Here is a 22,750-nt window from a genome sequence, read left to right as displayed (position 1 = left end):
TTTTTTTCCATTGGAGTCACAATGCAGCAGTTTTATCTCATAGTACTCTCAAAGGCTTATGATACAAAATATATTGTAGAAGCTTGCTTACCATCCCAAGCATCAAACATATCTGTGATGAAGTAATCAATGAAGGATATTTGGGATTTGGGGATGCTACAAGTATTTCTGTCAAAAACAGGCATCACCACAGGTAAACTCTGTCTTTTTTCTTCATCAGTCTGCAAAGAAAAGATTTTGTGATTATTTGGCTGACAAGTTATACAAGTGAACTCCTGCTAGCAGCAGACTGCTGGCCACCAACTAGTGCATGCAGCTGCTTAATAAAAGGAGTAGCATCGTATGAACAGACTCAATCTAACCACGTATATGTTCAGGAGCAACAGAACACTGAACAATGCCTCCTATTGGCTCCCACAAAGTGACACAGTTACCACCTTCCAGATCTATACACAAAGCTAGTTTTGTGGCACTTTGAAACTTTTTTTTTAAAACTATGACTGTTTTGGAGCCAGAGATGCTCCATAATTGCCAGTCTCCACCAGAAATGGAGTTTCAAACTTACCATAAGGCAGGAAAATATCTTACAAAACATTTCTTTTACTTCTGAGGAACACAGGCCTCAATTCTGTAATGACAGAAGACCAGACAATCCCCACCAAAACCTCAGCCTCCTAAGGGCTTGCTCCAACATGACTTTATTCCTTGCTGTCTCCTTATGTGCTCCCTCACTAACACTTGTACTCTATCATAATATCCATGAGAGAGAGCCCCGCATAAGGCCCTTTTCCTCCACAAGCCACGAATGGAGTGCATTTTTAGGCAAAACAAATTGCAAATTGAAGAATCTAGAAACTTAATTTTTTTCAGATTATACTGCAGTGCAGTCAGCTTCCATATGTTCACAGATATGGGGCCCTGCGTTAATGTATATTGGTGAGCAACTAATATAAAATATAAACAAATTAATAGTGTAGCCTTAAGATCTTGTTTGGATATAAGTAGAGTCAGTTTACTGATTCCTCCCATCCTATCAAAAGAAGTGCTCAGGTAGAATTTCTAGCCTTCTCCAGCTATCTTACCTGTGCAAAGTATTCCTCAGAGATGCGACCAGCCCACTCAATGCACTGCTCTAGAGGTCTGCATGGATTGGAAATGTCAGCGCACTTTATCAACATACGTTTGATAAGTATGCGATTTTCAGGAGACGTGAGAACGTTTTTGACAGAATCTCCATCACCATTATTACTCTGCAACATTTCAAAATTAAAAACAACAAATCAGCATTTTCTGTAAACAGACATTAAAACATTTTCTACTTCAGGCATGTTTCCAGTGTATACCACAGGGACCCAGTCCTGCATTGCTTTCATGCTTCACTGAAGACAATTCCGGGTGCTCAAATGCATCAAATCAAGAGGAAGGATGGTTGTGTGGTTAAGGCACTGGACTGGGACTCTGGAGCTCTAGGTTCCATTCCTGGCACTGTCACAGACCTAGTATGTGAGCTTGGGTAAGTCACTGAGTCTCTCTGTGGCTCCAGTCCCATCTCAGGAGTGCTGTGAGGATAAATTCATTAATGTGCAGATAGTACAAAGGCCATGTAACTACACATACAGATGTATATCATTTTCCATTGCAGGATTAAGATGATAATTGAAAAAACCTCCACAAAAACACACAGAGTTACATGTTAGCAGTGGAGCAACCAACTGTTTAGGAAAAGGTGAGGATTAGATGCATGCCCGTTCAGTGCTAGCAGGTCTCATTATCATGAGTACAAACTATGGTGACAGCAGTACTGAGCCCAAGGGCCAGCTCCCACTTCCCATCCCATGCACCTTCCGCCTCCCTCCAGTCAGCCCTCCAGTCCCTGGCTTGCTTGGCCAATAATGCAAATTATCTGCTTTTTGATTTCATCGCTATCATATAAATTAATTAAGAAATGCTGCTTTTGATTAGCTTTTTCCTACCCTGCAGTTACGGCGAGAGTGGCTAAGGGACACTTGCTTGGAATATGTGCATAGCCTGCACTATGTATGTTTCTGTCCTGTGGGACAGTTCACACAATTGACAGCTGCAAGACTGGTTCGACCTTTTATGAGCTGGGGCTGAAGTTACCTTTACTGTGGAGCTCTGATTAAAATTGTTTCTAGGAGTAGGGTATCAAGGCTGAGATGCCTAAAAATCCACCTAAAAGAGCACAGCATAGCTTGAGCTGTTGCCTGGTGGTAAGTCTACACTGCAAAAAAAAAAAATACTCGCAGCAGTGAATCTCAGAGCCCAGGTCAACTGACTTGGGCTGGCACTGCTGGGCTAAAAATAGCAGTGTAGACCTTCAGGCTTTGTCTGGAGCCCAAACGTCTACATTGCAATGTTTAGCCCTGTAACGCTAGCCCATGTCAGTTAACTCAGGTTCTGAGACTCACCGTTGTGGGTCTTTTTTATTTTTTGCAGTGTAGACGTACCCTGGGTTAGCTGCGGATAATGGATTAAAATGTCGTGCCATCAATAATAATAATAATATATAGCTATCACTTCCCATGCATAAATCTCCAAGTGCTTCACAAAGGAAGGGACATCACAGTATTTCCCATTGATAGCTGGGGAAATTAAGGCTCAGAAAGGTGAAGTGACTTGCCCAAGGTGACACAGCAGGTCAGTAGCAGAACTGGGAATAGAACCCAGTTATCATAGGTCCTAGGCCAGAGTCAGATTCACTTGTCCACCATGTCTCCCAAGAAACAAGCTTTTGTTCTGTTTTCCTAATTTTGTACCTTGCCCTCATTTGATCTCCACTGATCTTTAAACACAAAGTGTGGCTGCTGCATATGGAGTAGTCACTTCAGCTGTTCCTTCACTGGTCTAACTCTGCTTTGGGCCCACTCCAACCCCTGCTGAAGTGCGTGGAAAAACTGCCATTGACTTCAGCTGGAGTTGGATGAGGCCCTTTGTGAGGAATGCAAACGTGAAGCATGGTAGCACATCTTCCTTCACATCCCTCTTTAATTCTCTCCTTTGCTGAGATGCCTACAAAATACTTGACAATGGCTAGGCTGCTAGTGTGCTAAGACGATAGCCTATCATGTTGACCAACATTGTTTCCTTCTACTTCTCTGTCTATCTGCATCCATCTGTTATATCTTACCTTATATTTTGATTGTAAGCTCTCTGGAGCAGGGACCATCTTTTTTTCTATGTTTGCACAGTGCCTAGCACAATGGGGTTCTGGTCCACTCCTGGGGCTTCTAGCATTATGGTAATCATGACAATTAAACACTAATAATTCAGCCAGCTCCTACATCTATTTGTACAAGAGGTACCAACTAGGCAGAATTCCACACTCCATTGCACAAAAGTAAACACCATGTTGAGGTCAGCCAGGGTGAAATCTGAATTTCCCACTGTTCTGATCTTTTACTAGTGCACATTGTTAATTACAGGGAAGAAAGTTCTTCCTGCAGGGCCACACTGATAAACCACAACAAAACCAAATTAGACACTGGTGCTTTTAAAAAAATGTTAACTCCTGAAAACGATTAGAGATCATTCAGTAAATGACAGCAGAGATCAATAGGTACATCTCCAGGAGCTGAGAAAGGATTTTTGCTTCTATGATCTGGAACCTGTCCAAACCAAAGCTATGGTTCTACTCAGAGGATGTGGCTGTCTTGGGAATAGATTCTGCTAACAGAGCTCAGTTCCAGCGTCCTGCTGAGAGAACAGAGGTGTCTCTGCAGGCCAGATCTAGGCTTCCTGTCACAAGCTTAAGTGACATCATAAAGGGAAATAGGAGGATAAAGGATGCTGGAGCTGAGATGGATTTTGTCAGTTTATGACACAAAAGAAGACAGGGAGCAAACCTAACAAGTTCCCATCATGGCCCATTGAACAAACACATACAGAAAGGACTACAAAAGGGGAACTGTCCCATATGGAACAAACAGTTGGCAGCTCGCCAACAAACATTCCCTTGAGTCACAGCTGTGATCCAAAGCCAAGCTCAGAGAATCACGCTGCCATTGCTACCAAATACAGGACCAAACTCAAGGGAAGATCTGCTGGAGTGTAGTGTCCTGCCAATAACAAGCCCTGCACATGAGTGGTTTTACCCACTCAAACATCGCAAATGTTTTTACAGGAGTCTGCAGGATGGAGAAATGCACAGCTTGAATGAGGGAAACACTTTGATTTGATTATTTAAGTAAAACAGCTGATTAAGCCCTATTTTTCTCCAGAAAATGTGCATGCAGGTCAAACTGCTAGGAATGAGACCAGACCCTTTGGCACAGGTTTTGCCCCTGAAATCAACAAGGCTGCACAGGATGTAAGCTAGGGCAGCATTTAGACTTGGTTTGACTTCAGTCTAACCTGTATGTGTGTAGGGCTTGTCACTGCTGCCATTTGATCTCACAGAGGTGTGTGATATTGTAAGCCCCTTCCCCCCACCCAGACAACTTTCTTCCCAGCTCAGACTGTGACTGTCGCTGCAGAAGCGGTGAGTGAAGTGGAGCCCTAGCTCTGCCCTCCTTGCTGCTGGGCGAGGCTCACAGGAAGGAATAAGCTGCTCCATGCAGAGGTGTGAAGTACTTTACTCCTCCTCAGAGCAAAGGAGCAGCAGCCTGGGAGGAATTGTGACTGTCGAGTCCGTTCGTACTCTGCTCTGCTCCCGGGACCGTGCAGCTGTGCGCTACACTTTCCTTTCTCAGAGCAGCTTGAAAACTTCAGACTAGCCCTTAACCTCATTACATTTCTGTTGCATTCGTGGATGCTAAGCTAATATAACACCTGGACGTTGTGTAGCGTAACAGATAAAGGGCCTAGCTTATATTTCACAGGTGTTTATTTAACATCCACTTGGGGGTTGTGTTATTATTTTAAAAATTCTTTATCTTTTTATTTGTAGTGTCAAAAGGATCCTATGTTCCAAGCACTACTTATAATTATCTTTATTATCCAAAAATACTCCGCAATTACCCAAAACATGTTAATAACCCTTTTATTGGAGGAACAAAATAATATTCAGTATCTAGTCTGTGCTGTACAACAATTTGCAGAAGTGTGTTTTGCAGCTTGATGCTTCTTTTATCAAAAGTTTTGACTGTTTTGACTTCTGTAACTCTGCCAGAGGTTCTGGGTATATTACAGGAGTGGGTGGGCAAGTTTCTCTGGCCTGCAATGTGCAAGAACTAAGACTAGATGATCACGATGGTCCCTTCTGGCCATAAAGTCTATGGAAGTTATTTTTTCATGTTCATTAAATTCCTGGATTTGAATTGAATAGATTGGGTTTTAGCCTAAAAATTCTCTATCGGGGTTTTACTGGCCATATATGTCTATTGAAGTATCTATCAGCATTTTCCAAATAAAAACAATTAAAGAGAGTTTGATTATTTCTTACCACAGTTCCTAAGTAAAATATAAGTTCTGATAAAAAACACTGTGCAAAACATAAATTACTAAATAAATTACAAAAAAGGCAAAATGGAAGATAGACTGTTTGATAGTGTAAAGATATAATTTTAGCCTGGGCTGGTACTGCTGCCCATTATTAAGATTGCCTGATGCTATCTATTATAAGACCCTGTGTTTTCAGTTGCTTGTAACTTTGCCAAACTTTAATCGTTTGGTCTGAAATATTTCCTAGCTGGTGTATAGTTCAGGCTGAAATGTTTTGGAAAATTCCAGCCATTTCTAAAAACAAGGTAAAGGAAAAAAATGTTGGTTTTGCCAGTATTCAAAAATTCTGGCAACCTTTTCTTTGAGAAGCTCTGGTTCCCCCATGCTTTGGAGCAGGGATTTGAAATTTGGCAAGAGGTGGCCTTTGAGTCAAGGATATGCCTTTGCCATCCCTGTGAAAATCTGCCCAAATTTGGCCAAGTTGTAAGCATTTGAAAAAAATCACTGTTCACACAAGCTCAGTAGAGACTTGCTAGAGCTTCACAGCTTAATTCCTCACAGACTCCGTCTACGCTGATCTTGCTCCAGCCTAGGGCTGAGCAGGTCTTTCCTTGTAATTGAAGTTCCTGGCTGCTCTGGGCCATGCCAAGTCCAAGTCCAGAGCTGACAGCAGGGAGCCTGCCTCTCCCCTGCTATCAATGACACCCCAACTCCTCACCCCTGCTGGGCCGTGCAGAGGAGAAAGCTGCATGATTTAAATGCAGAGTGGACAAGAGCCAGGTCTGGGATGGGGTAGGCAGGTTATGCTTGGACAAGATCCAGGGTGTTTATGCTTGGGACTGCAGGTTGAGGGAGAGGGAAACTGGGACAGGGAGTTTATGGGGGAGACTGGGACTCGCTGAACAAGGCGATTGGACTGGGAGCCATGGCAGAGGAGATTGGAACTGGTTGGGCAAGGAAACTGGGACTGAGAACCAGTGATGGAGTGAAAAGAAGTGAGCAGCGAGGGAAGATAAATCTTATGAGGAGACAGGATGCGGGGTGAGGGAAGAATTGAGACTGGCTGGGCAAAGAGGCTAGGACCAGGAGCCAGGTGGTGGAGGAACACTAATTGGATGAAAAAACCCCACCAGTATGTGATTATGTAAATAAAGACCATATCACAGCGTAAAAGGGTCGCATGTGTGAATTCAGGTTGTACATGTCATGGCATTCTGGTAGTTCTTATCTTTTGAATGCTTGACTTTGCAACCTTAATAATGTTCTTCTAATGCAGTTTGTGTGTGTGATATATCTATAGAAGCAGCCATATTACAAAATATTTAGTTACTGAAATGATCAAACTAAATACACAAAATTATGTGAACTTGGCCCTCTTGAGATACATCTGTGAGCTAGTTTTGTTCTTTTCTTGGGTCTGGTAGCAGGAGACAGGCATCTTGATACACCATGGCTCATGGACAGTCAACTTGTTAAGTACATAAGGCCTGATCCAATGCCCACTGAAATCACTAGGTGTCTTTCTATGACTTCAGTAGGAAACGGATCAAGCCCACCATTGATCGGAGTAAGCTGGCTGGGAATAATACCGATTTACCAGCATTTCTCCTGCTTTATTCAGGACAGCAGTATCCTACAGAGACTTTGGCTTCACACTAAAAATTCACCCAGTTCCATTTGCATCATTAGGATGCCAAGAGCAGAGCTAACTCCCACACGACAAAGCTTGCTCTCTTCCCCCTTGCTCCAAATACCTTGAGAGCGAGCATGACTGTACAGGCAGCATATGGGTGAATACCAGACCTGTGTCTCCCCTAATCATAGAATATCAGGGTTGGAAGGGACCTCAGGAGGTCATCTAGTCCAACCCCCTGCTCAAAAGCAGGACCCATCCCCAATTAAATCATCCCAGCCAAGGCTTTGTCAAGCCTGACCTTAAAAACTTCTAAGGAAGGAGATTCCACCACCTCCCTAGGCAACGCATTCCAGTGTTTCACCACCCTCCTAGTGAAAAAGTTTTTCCTAATATCCAACCTAAACCTCCCCCACTGCAACTTGAGACCATTACTCCTTGTCCTGTCCTCTTCCACCACTGAGAATAGTCTAGAACCATCCTCTCTGGAACTACCTCTCAGGTAGTTGAAAGCAGCTATCAAATCCCCCCTCATTCTTCTCTTCTGCAGACTAATCTCTTATGCCACAGAAGCACTGCACCCACTGTTCAGCACAGAGGTCACAGCTATGGCTTTATAAAAACTGCTCTGACTACATCAGGAAAACATGTTTAAAACCATTTCAGCTACTGTAATGGGGCTTTGCCAGCTGTGCTGTTGGGGTATAAACTTTGATATAAGAGCTTTTGAAACTCTTCTCTTTGCAAAAACCATTCCAACAAAATTGCACTCCGCACACCCTGGCAACAGAACGACTAGCTGCAGCTGTTATTCAGACTGGTTTGTTTGTTTTTGTTTTTTAAAGAATGATTTCCTAACAGGCAATTTTGTAGAGTCCACAGGATTCTAGTTGGCTACTGATTGTGCCTATATGATACTCAATGCCACAATCGTATCTTCTGCCCACTTTCTTTTAAAAAAAAATCTTTAAAAGACTCACCACTGCTGCCAGACTGACAGCACTGAAAACGGCTGTCTTTTATCTACAGAGCACGTGCCATGTGGTCAGCTCAGCATACACATCCCCACACTGCTCCACAATGGGCCCACATCCTGACCCTGAGCATCCAACTCTAAGAATGTAATTCAATCTCTGTTCCCACTCAGTCCTTGGCAGGGCCAGATTTACACCTTGGGCGCCCCTAGGTGCAGGGGCTCAGAGCCCCACCCCGCCGCCTGCGGCAGCTCGGAGCAGCAGGGTTACCTTGCTGCCCACAGCAACTTGGAGCTCTGGGGGTCCCTGCTGCCCACAGCGTCTCAGAGCTCCTAACCGCTGCAGGCAGCGGTGGTACCCCGACACTTTTAACTTTTAGGTACTCCGCTGCTCACAGAACCCCAACTGCCCAGCACCCTCACACAGCCCCACTACAACTTCCCAGTGCCCCACACAGATCCCCCACTGCCCAGCACCCCGCACCCCCTCACCGCCTGGAGTCCCCCCCTGCCAAGCCCCCCCCCCGGAGACCCACTCTCCCAAGTCATGCCCCCGGGCCGCACTCATTGGCCCCGCTCTGTCCGTCGGGCTGAGTGAGGAGCACTTCAGCTGGGCTACATGGGGCTGTCTCCCCCTCAACAGGCCCCACCCACTGCTGGGACCCGGGAGCAGCAAAATTTGAAATTTTAGGTGCCCCTAGAATGCTGGCGCCCCATGGCACATGCCCACTGTGCCTAATGGGAAATCTGGCCCTGGTCCTTGGCCCCTTTGCAGAAAAGGCCAACAGTGATACCAGTCACTGCCAACTGTGATGATGGGACACTTGCCATCTTTCCAGAAGGGACACTTGCCATCTCCTCTGGGTGCTGGAGGGAGACCCACACTATATCTCATAAAGCAGGGGCTCCAGGCCGGGGGGGTGGAAGGGGATCCTGGGGCATAGGCATAGTTTTACTTCTATTTTGGGCAGGGCAAGGGCTGTCGGGGCTCCAGCCACCTCCGCACAGCAGGGTCCAGGGAAGTACTGCACCTACCCCCCCTGACTCACTCAGGAGGCCACCCAGCCTGTCTGGGCTACGGGGGGACACAACCAAAAAATACTCAAAGCGGGGACTCAGTTCAAAAAGTTTGAAAACGGCTCAGGGTGCAGGGAGGGGGTAGCTAGGGGCTGTGTACAGGCAGGGGGGCTCCCAGTGTAGCTCCCACCTTCAGCAGGCAGGTGGGGGTGCTGGGGGTCCCGGCTTCAGTCCCCTGCTGCTCCTAGCTTGGGGAAGGGAGGTTTGCCGGCTTCAGCCCCACGTCACTCCTGGCTTTGGGGGCTTGGGGATGGGGGTCCGCCTTCAGCCCCACACCACTCCCGGCTGGGGAAGGGGGAGGTGCCGGCTTCAGCCCCGCGCCGCTCTCGGCCTCAGAGCACCGGATTTCAGCTGCAGGGCTCTGCGGCCCCCCCGAAAGGGCTTGCAGACCCCCAGGGGGCCACAGACCCCTGGCTGAGAACCGCTGTCATAAAGGTTACTACGCAATCATCAAATGTTAGTAGCCAAAAGGTGTTTGGATTACCACCCATTTCACTTTTTCTGGAATCATCCCCTTTTTAACAAGAAAATCTGTTTCCCATAAGCACTCTGATGCGTTAATGGGTCCCAAACACACTGCTGGCTCTGAGAAAACATCACCATATTGCAGTGTAAGTGATGTCCAAATTAGTCCCATTAACCTGCAAAAATGTGATGACTGGGCTAGACTTTTGTGCATTCAGACCAGTGACTTAGAGGTGAAAGACTCTCTCTGTATTTCCAGTGGGCCAATCACCATACTGTCTAGGTCAGGGGTGGGCAAACTTTTTGGCCCAAGGGCCACATCAGGGTTGCAAAAATGTATGTAGGGCTGGGTAGGGAAAACTGTGCCTCCCCAAACAGCCTGGCCCCCGCCCCCTATCTGCCCTCTGACTGCTCCCCTCAGAACGCCCGACCCATCCAACCCCCCTGCTCCTTGTCCCCTGATTGCCCCCTCCCGGGACCCCCCGCCCCTAACCACTCCCTCGGGACCTCACCCCCTATCCAACCCCCCCTGCTCCCTGTCCCCTGACTGCCCCAACCCCTATCCACACCCCTGCCCCCTGACAGGCCTCCTGGGACTCCCATGCCTATCCAACCCCCCTGCTCCCGTCCCCTGACCAACCCCCCCCCCCCGAACCTTTGCCCCATCCAACCACCCCGTCCCCTGACTGCCCCTGGGACCCCCTGCCCCTTATCCAACCCCCCCCCCACCCCGCTCTCTTACCATGCCGCTCAGAGCAGCAGGAGCTCACAGCCCCGCTGGAGCCAGCCACGCTGCCGCGCTGCCTGGCAGAAGCGGTGGGCCAGAGTGCCGGTGGCATGGTGCGGTGAGGCGAGGCTGCGGGGGAGGGGGGCAGGGGTTAGCCTCCCCGGCCGGGAGCTCAAGGGCCGGGCAGGACGGTCCCGCAGGCCGGATGTGGCCCGCTGGCCGTAGTTTGCCCACCTCTGGTCTAGGTACATCCTGTTACCAGTAGCTCGAATGCCTCAATCCCCTTTTGTCTGCCTGTTAATTAAAGGAGAATTTGTCGTTTTGCTTACCCCATTTTCTTCTAGTGCTGCCAAGGGTTTATTAATGCTGTTGACAAATTTGTTGACATGCTCAAAGTGCTTTGTCATTTCTGTTGCTAGGACCATGTCAATAATGGCTTGACGTAGGGTTCGATATTCATTCCTGTTTAAAAAAGGAAACAATTAGACATGAGGACTCATTCACTAAGGGCTGCTTGCTTAAACTAACCGAATCCCTCTGAAAAAAATACTATAGAGCAAATATACCAGAGACGGGTAGGGGAAGGGAGAGACAGAGAGAAGGGGCTGGTAAGCTGAATCTGTGCTATACAAATGCATTCCTTTTGTACAGTGGTGCGCAGTGAATTATACCATAGGGGACAGTTTTGTCTCTCTAAGAGCTGCACATGCTGGATGGGAGAGGAGAAGCCAACTCCTCAGCAGCGCTGCCAGGAGACACTATGTCTGCACATGCCTCCCATGGTGTTCTGGCAGCACACTTAGCAGAGGGTCTTGCTCCAGCCAAGCTTCCCCCATCACTTTCTTGCTAACACAGCTGGATGAGTAGGAAGAGTGGAGCTATGGCCATGCTCCCACCCCAAAATGCAGCAGCCTCTACATTTAGCCATCAGCCAGCCATATTACACCTGCCAACTGGTCTGGTGTGCTGAGGGGAAGGGGCTCCCCTTTCCACCCAGCTACGAGCACAGGTCAGCCATTGCTTGACCCTAGATGTAGAATGACATAAAATGGGTTTTTAAAAGGGGCACTGACACCAATTTACAAGCAACCAGATTCGCCCTTATTTTAAGGCTATAAAAACAATGAAAGTGTTCATATTGAGAGTGACATTGTAAGCTCCTTGTTCTGTGTTTGGGCAGTGCCTAGGACAGCGAGGTCTTGGCCCATGCCTAGGGCTCCTAGGTTCTGTGGCAATACAAATCATCATCAACAACATTATCATTTAGATTTTGGCATTCTCTGCGGTATGAGAGAGATCGGTATTGTTTCATGAGCAAACCAATCAAGGGGCTAACTCCACCCTCCAGAAGCTGTGATTTTCCTCTGGCATTTTTTTATGTTGCCATAAGATATGTAGAATAAGAATATTGTGGTTAATGGACTGATAAATGTCCCATATTTTCAACTCACCTCTCCATGTTTTTAAAGATATTGCATTTATCATCCCGTGTGGTGAGCTGGAAAGCCAACGCGGCATGATGGCTCTCTAGCACTGCGGTGTCATTGTACAGGATTGCTAGTTCACTCCCCGCATTGCACAGGAAGGAGTTTGTTCTTCCTGGGTGATCCACGTCATGGACAGTGGCAGCAATGAGAGCAGCAACCTCATCAATTGGATCCAGAGTTTGCTGAAAAGAGAAGCCGGGGACATTTAGGTTTCCTGGAAGAATCACTAGAAATCCTGCACTGGTCCTTAAAGGTTAAACTGAACTGCTTAGAGACAAAAGGCAGGATTCTACAGATTGCTTAGGGATAGATGTTCTAAAGAGCCATGGAAAGTTCATTGTATGCTTCATGCAACTTTGCATGACATTTTTGGACATTTTGTGCCCTCCAGATCTTACTTTATTCACAATTTGGACAAAATGCATCAAACTTGGAAAACTGAGATTCCATGTTCTGCCATGGCAGAAACCACCTTCACTAAAAAATGAGTATTCTGACCTGGAAAAAGGTCTGTTGCTGCTCAAAAATAGTTCGGTTTTGACAAAAAACAGGCCCATTTTTGGCAAACAAACAAACAAACAAACAATCATGTACTATAGGCCCATTTTTGCTGAGTTCAGAATCAGCTATGGCAGATGGTTCTGCAGGATGAGTGAAGATGTACTTTCCTGTCTAAGAGAAGTCTCAGTCCCATGGCCGGGCCAGCAGCCTGACTAAGTGGCAGGCTATGCAGTGCAATAGTTATCTCTGTTAATTTTGACTACTGGAGATAATTACTTTCTCAATGATGCTTTGAGCCCATTCCCATGGCCCAGGTGCAAGACATTCCTTATTTTCTGGTGGAGCCTCAATCCTTCTCACTGGCTCTGGGGCCGAATTTTCTGGAGTTAATATGTTCTGATCTTTTTCCTACTGTAAGGCTGTGGGGTTTGGGTCTCTTTACATCTGCAAGCTTCTTGGGATGCACCATCCACTGTGCTTTATGTCTAAAATTGTGCAGCTTTTGTTTCAGCCTTAGAAGGTCTTTAGTAGCAGAGAGCAGGAAATCTGCATCTTCTCAGCACTGCCCTCTTTCATATGGTACAGCAGTCACTTTGACCCATTTTGGGCATTTATGGGAAGTGTGAATATCTACAATTCACTCAGTTCTCTTACTTCAATGGAAGTTCAGCCTGAATAGAGACTTCAGGATTTGGTCCTAAAAATTAGCCATCAAAGCAATGCATTGAATTATCCACCAATATACAACAGTCCTCCATAAAAAAGCCACAATTTCCCAAAGAAATATGCACTCCATTAAATGTGGTTCTATTGACAGCTACACAAGCATGTGTTAACTTGGGGTTTGTCTATATGGCCCTGGTGTGCAGACTACAGGAGTGAGAGCTGCAGTGTGCAATAAAGTTTTGTGCTGTAAACTGCCCTGCATTGACACGGTTTCAAACAGGACTATGTTAGCATGAACTAGGTGCTAGCAGGGTCTACAGGGGTAGTTACAGCGCAACACTCTAGTGTGAGCTGCAACTTACACTGTAGGGCCGTATAGACAAGCCCTCAGTTGTAGCAGGTCCACTTGCATTGCTAGCGTTAACGGGTCCTTCTACGACACACACCAATTGTAGAGGTTAATTAGTACTTGCATCAGCAACCTATGGAAACCAACAAACCAACCACATTGGGGCCATCAGGAACAGCTTATAAACTCCAGCTTTATTTGGATTATCAAAATTTCAGATCAACAAACCAGCACCTGCTTGCAATACTTCTTTCATGATACCTGGACATACAGCGAGAAGAAGAACAGTGTAGCCAGGGCTGACACAGTCCAGGTGGAAATCCAGGATGCTTTCTTTATCTATGTACTGTCCCTTATAGACACTATGGGGCAACAGCAATGTGTCCCAGGCTTATTCCCTTTGTTTGATGAGATCGCTATGCTCTGTCCAGTTTTGGATGAATTTACAGTCCATCATACATTGATGTCACATTGCTAATCTTAGTTCTTTCATGCTAAACCCTACTGCACACCAATGAAAACACAGTTCTACAAACACTGTTTCATTATTTTGGGGCTCAGATATGACTTTTCTTAATGCTCAATCAAGAATCTGGCCCAGAAATACTGCAGTAAAGTGACAACCCTTATTCACACATGACTTGGCATGTAGTCCCAATGATCTCAATAGGTCTATTCAAGGAGTAAGATCTTACTCAGTGTGAGTACGGGTGTCAAAATCCGGCATTCTTCTACTAGGTTAAGCTTGAATTGCTGTTAACAAAACTGGGCAGCCTGTAACTGCTCAGATACATGCAGTATCTCCTTTGCTTTTGTTTATTACAATTTTTCTTTTCCTGTGCATCCTGCAGATGAATAAAAAACTTTTTCAAAAAGGGAAGGGCAGTCACACTTCTTTGTCATTGGAACGATTCCAGATCACATCTGTTTGTCACAGATATTCACGGGAAGGCAACCAAACCTTTGGCAACTTGAGGATTGAAAACTTCCAGTGAAATTCTCTCTCCTCCTTGGTGTATATTGCCTCAGAGTTGGCCTCTGGAGAGCAGGTTAATGAACTGCAGCTCCAGGTTATAATACATGCACCAGTTTTAATGAGAGGTTAGAAATTTGTTTACAATCACAAATGATGTCCCTTTGAGCAAGGTTCCACCACTAGCAATAGGCTCAGGGAGACCAATTCAGGATAGGAAGTTTGGTCCAAAGCTGTGGCAGAGAAGCACCCAATGCCACAGGGCATGTGTATGTAAGTGTGGCTTTAGTTTACCTTTGCACTCCCCAGATCCCAGGCCAGCTGTATGCCAGTCTGTTCCCCCAGTATATTTTAGAGCAGTTCTAAAATATTGCACTAGCAGCCAATGGTCTTGTAAAGGATTCTCTCACCGCAGGAGCACCTCTGCTGGCTGGACATGGCACAGCGGCTGTCTCCCTGTAAGGTGCACCCTGCTGATAGTTGCTCTGTCGTTGTGGTGGTCTCTCTTCCCGCAACTTGTCCCTCCAGCCAGGTTACACTTTAGTCCACCCCTTCTGGTGTAACAAAGAGTCCAACCCAGCTGCAGTCCAGTGACCTTGCAGCAGGTCTTCCGCCTGTCTCTGGGCTTCACAGTCCTTACACCCATTACTTCAGGAGGTTTCACCTCATCTTATTCAGTGGCTAGTAGGGGAATCCAGGCCCACTCTCTACTCTGGGCTCCAGCCCAGGGACCCTGTAACTGGAAGTCAAGGTCTTCTCCCTCAGACTTCTTGCTGCCTCCTTGTACTGCTGCCTACCTCTTCTGTTCCCCCAGAGAGTGACTGCAGACTCTCTCTCCACAGCCCCTTTCTGCTGCAAACATCCTGGCTTCATAGTCACCAGCTCCTGCCCAGCTGATCTTCACATTCAGTTAAGTCTGGCTTTCCCTCCACATGCAGCCAGGCTCGTCTAAGGCCCACACAAACCCTGTCAGACATACCCAATCACAGGCCCCAGTGGATCAATATGATCACAGGGCATAAAGAAACCCCAGACATGTTTCCTTTTTTGCTGCCACACCACTTATGTTCGCAATAGCAAAGGGCCAGGTTTGGCGTTGGAGCTGCTATGCTTTCTCCATGACACCTGGGTATCCCCTAGATGGGGGTGATCCTCCTGGGAAAGGACAGACAGGGAACAAGGCTGCTTTGTTCTGATGGTGTGGTGCAAAGCAGCCTTAAATGGGCTTATATTTTAAAGACCTATTGGAGAGTGTATTCCCAATGGGAAAATGTTGCTCACCCATTTGACTTTCACACTGCTGGGGTGACTGTAACGGATGGTTTTCTTTTAAAAGAAGGCTCTCTCTACCTCCTTCCAAGTACAGCCCAGCTCTGTGGTGCTGGAAACTACTACCAGACATAATTTCTCATCTAATATACTACAGGTCAGCTCCTCAGCTGGTGTAAATCAGCATAGCTTCCTTGACTTCACAAGTGCTATGCTGATTTACATCAGCTGAAGACCTGGCCCTGTATATCAGTTATTAGGGTTGATTTCTGCTAATGTTCCCACCACTCATGTATTTTCCACCTCTACTGTATTTCTTATAACCCTAAGCTTACCTTTACCCTTTCTTTGGATAAGAAATAGGCAGTGGCATGCAGGACATCTGCAGAATGAGTAGAATTATGATAGGAGTTGGAGGAATGGTAGTTGGCTTCAATAACTTGTAACCACGACCTCAGAGTTGATTCTGAACAGTTTAGGAATTCACAGATTCCAAAGCGAGCAAACATTTTGAGACCAAGATAAACCAAAGGCCTGGAGAGAAAAACAAACAGAAAGTTTTAAAACAAATGAGTTAGATAGAAGGAAAACTAGACAGAGCAAATGAGACTAGCAGAGAAAGCATTTTTAAACTGTTGATATGTCAGATTAAGTATAAAAGTTCAACTGTTCATAAAAATATACTCAAGATTTGTAGAAAGCTTCCGCCTAACCACAATGTTTGGGACTGATACTTCTGGAAGTTCCTGAGAATTATTAAAATACTGAACAGGTTCTATCCTCCTGGTAAATCCATTTGCAATTTTTGTTTCAGGGGGTCTTCTGCCTCTCTCAGGGCTCTGTACCCCCCCGCCAGCCTACCCTCAAGATTCCATGGCTCATCAAACTTCCTGCAGTAGAGAGAGACTAGAGGTGATGCAGTGCTTGCTGCTCAGGGAGAAGAGGCGCTTCTCATGCCCCTCCAGTCTATTCACATTGTTCTTCAAATATCCCACCGTTGCTGTATCAGGGTTACAGCTCCACCAGAAGGAGTGCTAGAGCCCGCCAGTCAGTGGTACCTGGCTTCTGTTAGAGCTCCCACTCTTGCTAATGTTGGGGGAGCTGCAGCAGTGGTAGTGCAAAGGTGGGACATTTGGAAGATCGAGATTAAAACTAACACCACAGTGCAGACAAGGTCAGAGTGTCAGCACGCTCTCTCCAGCACTCCTTGCTCATGCCAGCTCAGGAAGCAACAGCTGGAATGCAGGAATCAAGCCCCACATTGTACTAGAGAACAAAAATCACAGGGCAATTAAAGCAGCCTGGAATAATGTCTAATCCCAAAGCAGAGAGCAAGCAGTATTTTCGATCCAAGAGAGAGGAAATATTGGTATAGAGGTGTACAGCCTGTTCAGGAAGGCCAGACAGAGAATGAAGGGAGGAGGTGTTGCATTATACATCAAGAATATATATACAGGGCTGTCCCTACCCATACGCAAAGTACGCAGCTGCGTGCTGCTCCAGCCCCTGCTCTGCCTCTTCCCCATGGCCCGCACCCCTGCTCCACCCCCACCCTGCCTCTCCCCACCCCTGCTCCACCCCAGCCCTGCCCCCACCCCCCTGAGGACTGCAGCAGGGTCGGGCTGCACTCACTGGCTGTGGGAAGTGCAGCGACCCGGACCTGGCCCCAACCCCCTCTGCGCCACCGGTGAGTGTTGGGGGGCGGTTTACCCTTGCCCCCCCAGTCTCAAGGCTGGGAGCCAGGGGAGTAGAGTGGAGCAGGTTGGGGCCGGGTCGCTCCACTTCCCGCCGCCCCATGCGTGCAGGAACCCTGCACTCATGGGGCGGCGGGAAGTGGAGCGACCCGGCCCCAACCCACTCCACTCTGCCAGCTCATGCTGGGAGGCAGTTTCCCCCTGCCTCCAAAGCCTGCTCCTGCCCCCCGCAGAGGCTGGGGGCTGCGTAGGGCACCAAAATGGCTAGGGATGGCCCTGAATATATACACATGTTCTGAGGTCCAAAAGAAGGTGAGAGGCAAACCAGCTGAAATTCTCTAGGTAAAGATAAAAAGGGAAACAAAATAGGTGTGATGTCATGGGTAGGGTCTATTACAGACTACCAAATCAAGAAGAGGAGGTGGATGAAGCCTTTCTAGAACAAAAAGAAAGAGCCAAAACACAAGACCTGATAGTAATGGGGGCCATTATCTATACAGATATCTGTTGGAAAAATAATATGGCAAAACACGAAATTTCCAATACGTTCTTGGAATGTATCAGGGACAAATTTTTGTTTTCAGAAAATGGAGGAAGTAACCGGGGGGGAGACTTTTGAGACTTGATTCTAACCAACAGAGAGGAATTGGTTCCGAATTTCAAGGTGGAAGGCACTTTGGGTAAAAGTGACCATGAAATGATAGATTTCATGATTCTAAGCAAAGGAAGGAATCGGAGAATCAGAATACAAAGAATAGCAGACTTCAAAAAACAGACTTCAATGAACTCAGAGAACTGGCAGGTAAGGTCCTCTGGGAAGAAAATCTCAGCAATAAAGAAGTTCAGGAGAACTGGCAATTTCCCAAGGACATAATATTAAAGGCAGAACTACACACTATCATGATCTGAAAGAAAGACAGGAAGAACAGTAAGAGGCCAATATGGCTCAATCAAGTGCTCTTTAATGACCTGAAAATCAAAAAGGAATCCTACAAAAAGGGGAAACATGGACGAATTGCTAAGGAGGCATATAAAAGAATAGCACAAGCATGTAGGGACAAAATCAGAAAGGCTAAGCCACAAAATGGCAAGGGACATAAAAGGCAATAAGAAGAGGTTCTTTAAATACATTAGGAGCAGGAGGAAGATGAAGAAAAGTGCAGGTCCACTGCTTAGCAGGGAAGGAGAGCTAATAACTAATGACATCAAGAAGGCTGAGGTGTTTAATGCCTATTTTGCTTTAGTCTTCACTAAAAAGGTTAATGATGACCGGATACTCAACAGAATTAACATTAACAAGGGGAAGGAACACAAACCAAAATAGAGAAAGAACAAATTAAAGACTATTTAGATAAATTAGATGTGTTCCAGTTGGCAGGGCCTTATGAAATTCATCCTAAGATACCTAAGGAACAGGCTGAAGCAATCTTGGAACTATTAGCAACTATATTCACAAACTTATGGAGGAATGGTGAAGTCCCAGAGGACTGGAGAAGGGCAAACATTGTACCTGCAGCATTAAAAAGGGGAACAAAGAGGACCCGGAGAATTATAGACCTGTCAGCCTAACTTCAATACCCGGAGAAATACTGGAAACACTCATCTGTGACAGGTTTCAGAGTAGCAGCCGTGTTAGTCTATATCTGCAAAAGGAAAAGGAGGACTTGTGGCACCTTAGAGACTAACAAATTTATTTGAGCATAAGCTTTCATGAGCGACAGCTCACTTCCTGTAGCTCATGAAAGCTTATGCTCAAATAAATTGTTAGTCTCTAAGGTGCCACAAGTCCTCCTTTTCTTTTTACTCATTTGTGAGTACCTAGATCAGCGGTTCTCAACCTATTTACCATTGTGGGCTGCATATGCAGCTCTCTGTGTGTTATGTGGGCCGCATCCACACAATATATATACTACCTGCACATCTACAAAAAAACCCCAACATTTAATATTTGTCATATGACAATAATATGGTTCAAATCGATATAGCACCTTTCATTTCAACACTGGCAAATGTCTACCACAAGCATTTTAAATGAGCAAAATAAGTCAAAACGTTACCTGTTAAAATGAATTAGTTTATTGTGAGGGTGGCACGGCATATTGCCACCCTCACTTCTGCGCTGCTGTTGGGCTGAGTGCCTGGAGAGCACAGCTTCAGAACCTGCCTGCCAAGGGGGGGTACTCCCCCAGCCAGAGACTGACCCTGCGCACCCAGTCCCCACCATGCATCCAGCTCCCCATGAACCCAGGGACTGTTCCCCACCTCCACCACCCCCCTCCAGCCAGGGAATTCCCCCAATCACGCAACCTCACTGGGACTGTCCCCCCGGCATCCAGACCGGCCCCAACACTGGGCTGGCACACTTGCCTTTCCTGCAGAAATAGGGTGCTCTGACCAAGGCAGAATGGCTCCCTCAGAGACTGTCCCCTCCAGCATCCAGTCTGCCACCTAGGAACTGCTCCCCATGCACCCAGCATCCCCCCCAAGGACTGCCCCCCAGCACTCAATGCCCCCATCCAGGGAGTGTGCCCCAGTTTCTAACCCCCTATCCAAATCCCTTGCATTTGCTGTGATGCTGGGAGCATCTTTTCCAGACCTGAAGAAGAGCTCTGTGTGGCTCAAAAGCTTGTCTCTCTCACCAACGGTAGGCATGTTTGAAAGTTTTGGTCTACTTAAATACTATCACCATAACATGCTAGAACATCTGGCCTTTAAATCAAACTATCCTCACATGTGTGGAAGCTAGGAGAGTTATTACTATATAGCATTAGTAGGCAGAGAGCTCACTATGCTTCTGTATCAGGGAACTGTCACTCTTACAGCACTGAGTTTAGATTTAATGAGCTTTTTGTCTTGGCACCACTTCCATATGACTACTTGGACTTGAAAAAGAGCACTAATAACTTATTCACAGCTGTGATTCACAGAACGCTCACTTGAATTTTCTTAACAAATGGTTAGCTTTTATTTAAACGTAGAAAGAATATGAAAGAACATGTGAGCAATCTAAATTATAATTCTTTTAATTAATTAATATATAATTCTTTAATTTTAAAGCTGCAACAATCTATCACCTTTTGCCTTTTTCCCAGTAGAAACACAGAAACTACCTAAAAAGAAAAGGAGTACTTGTGGCACCTTAGAGACTAATACATTTGTTAGTCTCTAAGGTGCCACAAGTCCTCCTTTTCTTTTTGCGGATACAGACTAACACAGCTGCTACTCTGAAACCAGAAACTACCTAGTTAGCCTATACATATTGACGGTGACATAATTAACTCTTCATTAACTGCAAAGTTCACATTTAACACATTAATTCACATCGACTGACTACCATTTGTTTAAAAGTATTTTGTATCTGTAACCTCTTTACTTATGGAAACATAAGGCAAAGGAAAAGGCATAACATTTTGGACATAAGTTTCTCCATTTGCAATAAAATATAAAGTTACAATGTCATTTTAAGGAATAATAAAACATCAGATTTTTTCCAAATGCATATGTTTGTATTTTGGTGGGGGTTTTTTTTTTTTTTTTTGGGGGGGGGGGGGGATTTTGTTGTGATGTGTTTTGGGGGATTTTTTTGTGTGTGGCTTATGCAGAAAAGAGCTCAAATAAACCTGGGTAAAGATAAAGGGCTTCAACCTGAAAGCAAGATAATCAGTACTTTGCAGGATCTAGCCCCTAAATTATAATCTTTTGGAATCTCAAATGATATCAGAAGAAACATAGAACAGATGTAATAGATTTCCAAAAGTATATTTCACCTTTAGGCCAAGACAAAGCATAGAAAATTTCAGCCCCACAGGGAAATTTTAACAGGTATCAACAAGTAAAAACAGAGATTTATAATGAAGTTATAGGGTTAATTATTGCATTTGCTGCTACTGAAGTATATTAGAATCTGTTACAACTCTTGCAATGACAGATAAGGAGTCTGTACGTTGCAGTATGAACAAAAGTGTAGTTTGTTGAGTTTATAGAATTGGGGCCCTTCTTCTACTCCCAGTTGAAGTCAACGTTTTTAGAAATAGATACACTCTGGCTACAAGGAGCAGAAATAAGGTGTGATCTATCAACCCTTTCTGTAAGCTCAGTAAACTGACACTGCACGTAGTTTGTAGTTCAAAATGGATATAATTTGGATCCCCAGACTCCAACAGCCAGATCTGTCAAGATTTTTTCTAATAATGTGAAAAGAAAGGGAAGGCTTGCAAAATGGCGTTGCCTTTTTTCAAAGCCTCATCAAAATATATATGAGGGCTTCAGATCCAGCCAGTATTTCTCTGAAGAAATCTTCAGAAAATAAATTTGTGATAATGCAGAAGGTACTTAAAAGTATGGGAAGCAAGTAAGAAGGCAAGAGACATGCGCAAATGAGGAAGTTAAACATGTTCTCCTTTTGAAAAAAGGGATCCCAATTTGAAAAGTAGAGAAAGAGAAATTAAAATGCTGAGTATGATGACGAAGCAGCAGCTAATTCTTGGTAGCTTTAACTGGCAATTCTTTTGCCTTACTAACCTTTTATGGGTTGCAGCCTCCAGTTCAAAGATATCAAAGTCCCAGTATTCTTCATTTTCCATTGCTTGTGCTATCCGTGGTGGGATGTCATTAAGGGAGATAGGGGAGATCAAACTGCCAGGAACCTGATGAGTTTCTGTTAAGGAATATATTTGGGGAATAAAATTAATTTACTATGATACAACTTTTACTAAACACTGTGGCCTCTCTTCTCTAAAAAACCTTAAACATTCTGAGCAATTCCCCTGCTGCTGTTTGTAATGCAGCAGAAAATTGCGTATAAATAAAAAAATAAAAAGTCCTTGGAACATTTGATCAAAACATTTACTATGTTTCTGAAATCTGTTAGATCACAATTTTTAGCATCCCCAAAACTTCAAAGAGAAAACTTACGTTTTGCTGACAATATGTATTCATTCCCTGATAATCTTCGTAAACCATCCTGTTAAATAAAAATTGATTAATCAAAAAAGTTCTCATGTACTCTCTGTTCCAAATGTAAAGTACTGTGTAAGTTATCTAACATGGCACTAAGTAATAGTGCAACGATTCTACATAAACTTGACTATGTCCTGTTTCAGCCTTAGAAGCTATCTTATCTGTCTTTGTCTGTCTTTGTCTAGATCAAAATGTTTTAGATATGCCTATACAAATACTTCGCAACCTTGGTAGATCATAATGGAAGGAAGATAGCAAGATGCAGATCACAAAATTAACTAGGTTCTATCTGAGCAGTAATTTCTTAAGCCCGGTATTGTGGTTTCAGACAATATGCCCAAAGCAAAAAATCTGCTTCCATCTTTTTGTATGTGCTATCTGGACCTTGGGTCTGGATGTGTCCACGCACTACCTGTAGAGCAAGTGGGTGAGCAGTAGTAGGAAACAGGCAGAGGGTTGGCTCCACCCACCTCTCCTGGAAGCCCAGTACAGTGGCTCTTGTGACTTGCTGCTAGTTCAGGCCAGCAACATTTTACTGTGGGCAAGGAGAAAGCGGGAAGGAAATGTGCCTCAGAGA

The 22,750-nt window shown here is 45.3% G+C and overlaps 1 protein-coding gene across 2 annotated transcripts in view; it reads right to left on the bottom strand.

Annotated features, from left to right (window-relative positions):
* Positions 1 to 22,750, bottom strand: part of PDE8A (phosphodiesterase 8A) — a 199,131-nt gene that overhangs the window by 2,485 nt on the left and 173,896 nt on the right. For both annotated transcript variants that reach the window (XM_077828784.1, XM_077828785.1), the window contains exons 15-21: positions 22,129 to 22,177; positions 21,736 to 21,871; positions 15,856 to 16,054; positions 11,727 to 11,944; positions 10,605 to 10,737; positions 1,083 to 1,250; positions 92 to 221 (exon numbers count right to left, since the gene is read on the bottom strand). In XM_077828784.1, coding sequence (XP_077684910.1) covers positions 92 to 221; positions 1,083 to 1,250; positions 10,605 to 10,737; positions 11,727 to 11,944; positions 15,856 to 16,054; positions 21,736 to 21,871; positions 22,129 to 22,177 — 1,033 coding nt within the window. The remainder of the gene's footprint in view (positions 1 to 91; positions 222 to 1,082; positions 1,251 to 10,604; positions 10,738 to 11,726; positions 11,945 to 15,855; positions 16,055 to 21,735; positions 21,872 to 22,128; positions 22,178 to 22,750) is intronic.

This window comes from Eretmochelys imbricata, chromosome 10 (assembly GCF_965152235.1).
Source record: "Eretmochelys imbricata isolate rEreImb1 chromosome 10, rEreImb1.hap1, whole genome shotgun sequence".
NCBI classification, from domain to species: domain Eukaryota; kingdom Metazoa; phylum Chordata; order Testudines; family Cheloniidae; genus Eretmochelys; species Eretmochelys imbricata.
The sequence above is the reverse complement of the archived record's forward strand: the minus strand, read 5'-3'. Positions and strand labels throughout refer to the sequence as shown.